Here is a 6,068-nt window from a genome sequence, read left to right as displayed (position 1 = left end):
GTCCAACCCCCTGCACTATGCAGGACACTCACAACCCTATCGCTCGTCCACTGTAACCTGCCACCCACTTAAGCTTTCCCAGAATCAGCCTCTCCGTCAGATGGCTATCCAGCCTCTGCTTAAAAATTTCCAAAGATGGAGAACACACCACCTCCGGAGGAAGCCTGTTCCACTGAGAAACTGCTCTGTCAGGAACTTCTTCCTGATGTTTAGATGGAATTTCTTTTGAATTAATTTCATCCCATTGGCTCTGGTCCATCCCTCTGGGGCAAGAGAGAACAATTCTGCTCCATCCTCTATATGACAGCCTTTTAAATACTTGAAGATGGTTATCAAATCCCCTCTCCGTCGTCTCCTCTCCAGGCTAAACAGCCCCAGCTCTCCCAACCTTTCTTCATACGTTTGGTCTTCAAACCCCTCACCATCTTTGTTGCCCTCCTCTGGACACCCTCCAGTTTGTCTACATCCCTCTTCAACTGGGGTGCCCAAAACTGAACAGAGTACTCCAAGTGAGGCCAAGCCAGAGCAAAGTGGTACCATCACCTCCCGTGATCTGGACACGATACTCCGTTTGATACAGCCCATTTGCCTTTTTAGCCACCAAGTCACACTGTTGACTCATGTTCAATGTATGGTCTACTAAGACTCCTAGATCCTTTTCGCACATGCTACTGCCAAGTCTCCCCCATTCTATATTGGTGTATTTGGTTTTTCCTATCTAAATGCAGAACTTTACATTTGTCCCTATTGAACTTCATTTTATTCAGTTTAGCCCACTTCTCAAGCCTATCAAGATCATCCTGTATTCTGATTCTGTCTTCTGTTGTGTTTGCTACCCCTTCCAGTTTACTATCGTCTGCAAATGTAATAAGTATCCCCTCTAGCAAATGAATAGTCCATCCATCTGACATTGGGTCTTCCTCTTTTTCTGTTGCCTTAAGCTTTTCCTGGTGTTTTCTTTCCCAGTGAGTCTTGTCATTTTATAATGAATTCAAAATACAACAGCCTCAGTTTAGTCATTTTAGCTTTGAGGGAGAGTTCAGGCTAGATTTCATCTATTCTAAAACCCACTTATTAGTCTTTTTTGGCAGTCCATGGTATTTGGAAACCTCCTCCAACATCACATTTCAAATGAACCAACTTTCTTCCTGAACAAATTTAGAGTCCAGTGGCACCTTTAAGACCAACTGAGTTTTATTCAAGATATGAACTTTTGTGTGCACGCACACTTCCTCAGATACAATATGATGGAATGGAAGGAATCCGTTCAAACTTATAGGTCAAAGGTGAAAGTAAATTAACATGCAGCATAATGAAAATGGCTAACAGCTTTCAAATAGGAAAAAAACAGCAATTTGGATTTGTTTGTGTTCACTTGAGATTGAATTTCATGGGGAACATTTGGCATACAATAAATATGCCACATTAAGTGAATAAAGGGGCAAAAAGATAATCAGTTGCTGGTAGTTTATAACAATCCTGCAATGTAGCCCACTGCTAATGTCCCTTTATGGTCGACTGGCAGAGTTACTAATCTCTACATGGCACCTGGCGATCTCCCACTGTTACAATTGAACCCGTTGCCCTGGAGAAAATGGCTGCTTCGAAGAGGGAACTCTATGGCATTGTAACTTGCTGAGGTTCTCCCCTCCCAAACCCCTAACTGTTCTCCAGCCTCATAATCACTATCCTCCAGCAGGGATGGGATAGGACAGAAGTGGCCCAATGGTGGCTGTCCAGATGTCCATGGACTACAATTACCATGAGTCGCTGCTGGGACAAGGAAGGGGACTGAACTGCTAGCAAACATGTTAAGACAACTATTCTCCAGCCCTCATAGTCGCATCCTGGCAGCAGAGTTTGGATAGAAGTGGCCCAACGGCGGCTGTCCAGATGTCCATAGACTACAATTACCATGAGCCCCTGCTGGGACAAGGAAGGAGACTGAACTGCTAGCAAATATGCTAAGACAACTGTTCTCTAGCCCTCATAGTCACATCCTGCCAGCACGGTTCGGATAGGACAGAAGCGGCCCAGCGGTGGCTGTCCAGATGTCCATGGACTACAATTACCATAAGCCCCTGCTGGGACAAGCAGGGTTTGGATAGGACAGAAGTGGCCCAACGGCGGCTGTCCAGAAGTCTACCTACTTCAAACAACCTGGGGCTCATAATTGTAGTCCAATGATATCTGGACAGCCCCAGTTTTGCACGGCTTGTACAGGACACACTCTAGCCTTCCCCAACTCTATCGCCCGCCCTACGCAGGGAGGAAAAAGAGCCTTGAGTTCCGCACCTGCGCGGTATCCCCGGAAGTAAAGGCTTCAGGAGTATGCGCGGTGGGCCGGCCCGGGGAGGCACGTGAAGGTCGCCTCGCTGCCCGCTTCGGCGCTCCTTTGCCGCGTTCGCTGCTCGGAAGGCGGGCTCGGCATGGACTCTTCGTCCGCTGCGGGGGACTTGGGGGCGGCCGTCAACGACCCGCAGCTGCAGCACTTCATCGAGGTGGAGACGCAGAAGCAGCGCTTCCAGCAGCTCGTGCACCAGATGACGGAGCTTTGCTGGGTAGGGCGGGAAGCGCTGCGGGCGGAGGAGAGGGGGCAGCAAGCCTGGCCGGCGTCCCTTGGCGCGTGCCATTTGCACCGGCGGGCGAGTTTCGTGCATGGGGCAGAGCGTGTGATTTGCATGCGGAAGGTTCCCAGTTCCGATCTCCCAGCAGGTCAAAGACCTCTGGTGGCGGGTGGTCTGAAAGACTTGCCGTAGGCGGTTTTAGGTATCCACTGGGATCACAGCGGGTATGGATTTATGTTTCCAGGTAGCAATATATTTATCCGCGCAATGCATAATTCTCTTCTGGAGCTCACTTCTTCATGATAGATCAATTAAATTTGTATCCCGCTCTCCCCTAAGGCTCATGATGTAGCAATGGCCCCCTAGTGGAGGTGATTTTAAAAGGGGATTGGATTAAGTTCATAAAAGGATATTAGCCATGATGGGCTAAATGGGTCCTCCATGTTCAGTGGCAGTCTATCTCTGGATGGCAGGGGCTGGGGTGGCAGGGCAACAGCAGAGGTCAGTGTTGATCCCTGTTCCCCAGAATCAGAATCATACAGGTTTGGAAGAGACCATAAAGGGCATCCAGGCCAGCCCCACACCTTCTTAAAAAAATACACACTCATGACAGCTGCTCATTTATTCTCCTAAAAGCTTCCAATGGAGACTCTACCACCCTCTGGGGCAGCATATTCTATCCATGAACATCCTTCACAGTCAAAAAATGCATTCTGTTATTTAAGTGGAACCTCCTTTCCTATAACCTGGACTCATTGCTCCCAGTTCTTGTCTCTAAAGATGCAATAAATACGTTGACCTTTGAGGACAACCACAAAGAAGTTTCTGCTGGAATCAGAATTGTGTTTTACATGAACTGTTGGCCTGATCCAGCAAGGAGCTTGTTACTTTTGTGCTGTGGCAGTGGGCAAATGATGTGCTTTTTGAGTCTTACCTGAAGTCACGCTGCTTGGTTCGATTTCCACTGACTACAGATAAAAGGTAGCATTCTCCATTGCCCAAAACTGTTATAACCATTTAATTAAAAATTGATTGCAAATAGAAGGATCAGTGCACAGTATGTAAGAGTGCTGGTGGATCAGACCAAAGGTGCATGTAGCCTGTTATCCTATTTCCTACTGCAGCCAGCCAGATACTTCTGATTAATGCATGAACAGAATTAAAGGCCCCTAAACCGACCAATTCCATTTAGCAGTTATGGCTAATAGTTATTAATAGAGCTGCCTTCCTTGAATTGGTCTAACTCCCCTTTACGGTCCACAAAGCCACTGACAAACATTTCTGTAAGCAGAAACTCAGAAAAGTAGATTCAACCATTGCTTTGGCCACTATCACTTAAATATCTTTCAGTAGCAATGGAGGGAAACACAACGTGAAGCTGCCTACTCCAGCTAGCCTTATATGTTGTATAAATTTGTAAAGAAACTCCTGTCCCCCCGTGTGCAGTACATTTTGTGGGGGCTAGGCTTATGGTCACTTCCTGAAAGGTTTGGGTTGAAGCACATAGAAAGCAGGTAGTCTTGCTGTGAAGTGAAATTGTGGGGGGTGGGGTCTATCGGGATTACACTCAGGCTGATTGGGCAAGTGTTTTCTTATTGCCCTTTTGTCTGAGATCCTTTTAACTAGAAATACTGGAGAGTGAACCTTGGACCTTCTGCATGCCAAACAATCTGGGAACAGCTTGGAGAGAAGTTTTGAATCTGCAGTGGTAGAAGATGTTGCTTTGTGTTTTATATAACTTATTAGCTTCAAAGGGTCTCCTCCCCTGGCTCCTAACCAGGCAGCTTAAGGTAGCTTTGGGTGGCAGCTTGCAGCCAGATCAAGCGGGGCGGGCGGGCGGGGGACTGGCCAGCTCTTTAGCACAGCCAGAACTCCTTAGCAGGCAGTCAGCAGGCCAGGAGGCTGTCGTTAGCAGGCCCAGCCTACCAGGCCAAGAGGCCCTCCACCATGACCCTTTGCCCAGGGCTCTCTCCCCTTACCTGCTGCTTACTCCAGGCACTGAGGTGCATCTGAGAGCAAAGAGGCTAGAGTCCAGGGACAGAGGGTGGGAGCTGCAGGGGCAGGGCCAATCAGGGGGCAGCCAGCTTTGCTGCCTGCCCCCCGATTGGCCCTATTCCAACTTGGACAGCCGGACATGTCCCCCCCCCCCCAGGCTGTTTCACAAATATATAGAGGAACCATGGATAAGGATGTTATTTCTCTTGCTAGTCTTGAGCAGCAGTGGCACTGGGGAAAGGGATATGAATAGAGAAAGAATCTAAGCGGTAGGATGTATATTTGGCTGTTTTGAACAGTAGGAAAACCGAGTATGTCCCTGCTTTGTGTTACACAGTAGGGACATATCCAGTCTTTCTGCTGACTATCACAAAGGAGGGCTGTATGCTTTTGTTCAGGTTCTGCTATTCAGAATGCACTGCTGCTTTCTCTGCACAGGCTGACTCTTTCCCTTCCATGTCTTGAACAGGAGAAATGCATGGACAAACCTGGGCCCAAGCTGGACAGCCGAGCAGAGACCTGCTTTGTGAACTGTGTGGAACGCTTCATAGATACCAGCCAGTTTATCCTCAACCGGTTGGAGCAGACACAGAAATCTAAGTTGCCCTTCTCGGAGAACCTCTCTGACTGAGCCAGGGGCATTGGCATCTGTTTCCTTTACTAGGGGAGAACGTCTGACCAAGTTAGAAGAGGAGCAATGAGAAGAGAGAGCAGAGGATAAGGACCAACAGTGAAAAGAGGCTGTGCGGGAGGTTGGCATCCTCATTTGTGACAGGTTCCAGGGCTTCCTCACAACATCATCGGTTCTGGTTGTCAGTACCCACCATGTGAACAAACAACCGTCAGGCCAACAAGGCCATGCAGTGTTACACATTTGCTCCTTGCCATGGGCTTATGCTGCACTGTTTTATTTTAATAACAAGCTCACATCACAGTTGTGTGGCTTTGACCATCTTGCTTTCCTTAAAAAGTTGAGCTAGGGAAATATAATCTATTCATACTTGAGAAAATGTCTTTCTTGAAATAGGGAAGCTTGGGCAGCTTCAGACACTTAAATCTAAACCTTGGGAATAGCAGGGGGAGAAACGTGCCTTTTACAAACAGCACTACGCTTTAGTACTACTCCTTTAAGCCAAGCAGCAACTCACCTGTGACTCCATGGACCTTTGTGCACTACAGCTGGCCCTACAGTAAAAGGGAAGGTGGACTTAGCTTGGACAGTTATGCCAGTAGAGCCCTGTTGTCCTTAATGAGGTGCTTTCTCACATCCTCTCTAGAATGGCTAGGAATATGTCTCCTCCTCCCCACTATGGCTGTTGGGGGCGGGAATTGTCACTCGTTTGGTCATGCACACTCTTGAGAAATCAGTGGAATAAATAACAATTGGATCTAGTGAAAACTGCCTGTAGAATTGGTGGCATTCATTACGCCAGCTAGATTTGCTATCATGCTGATCGGAAAATACAGTGCATCCTGTGTAGAAATCCCGGCAAATAGTACCAGGCA

General features: G+C 47.8%; 1 protein-coding gene across 1 annotated transcript; it reads left to right on the top strand.

Annotated features, from left to right (window-relative positions):
- Positions 1 to 2,313: 2,313 nt before the first annotated feature.
- On the top strand, positions 2,314 to 5,961 carry TIMM8A (translocase of inner mitochondrial membrane 8A). Its single transcript, XM_077309247.1, has 2 exons — positions 2,314 to 2,561; positions 5,032 to 5,961. Exons 1-2 carry the CDS (start codon positions 2,430 to 2,432, stop codon positions 5,191 to 5,193), a joined length of 294 nt encoding a protein of 97 aa, XP_077165362.1. The 5' UTR covers positions 2,314 to 2,429; the 3' UTR covers positions 5,194 to 5,961.
- Positions 5,962 to 6,068: the final 107 nt, after the last annotated feature.

This window comes from Paroedura picta, chromosome 13 (assembly GCF_049243985.1).
Source record: "Paroedura picta isolate Pp20150507F chromosome 13, Ppicta_v3.0, whole genome shotgun sequence".
NCBI lineage: Eukaryota > Metazoa > Chordata > Lepidosauria > Squamata > Gekkonidae > Paroedura > Paroedura picta.
The sequence above is the reverse complement of the archived record's forward strand: the minus strand, read 5'-3'. Positions and strand labels throughout refer to the sequence as shown.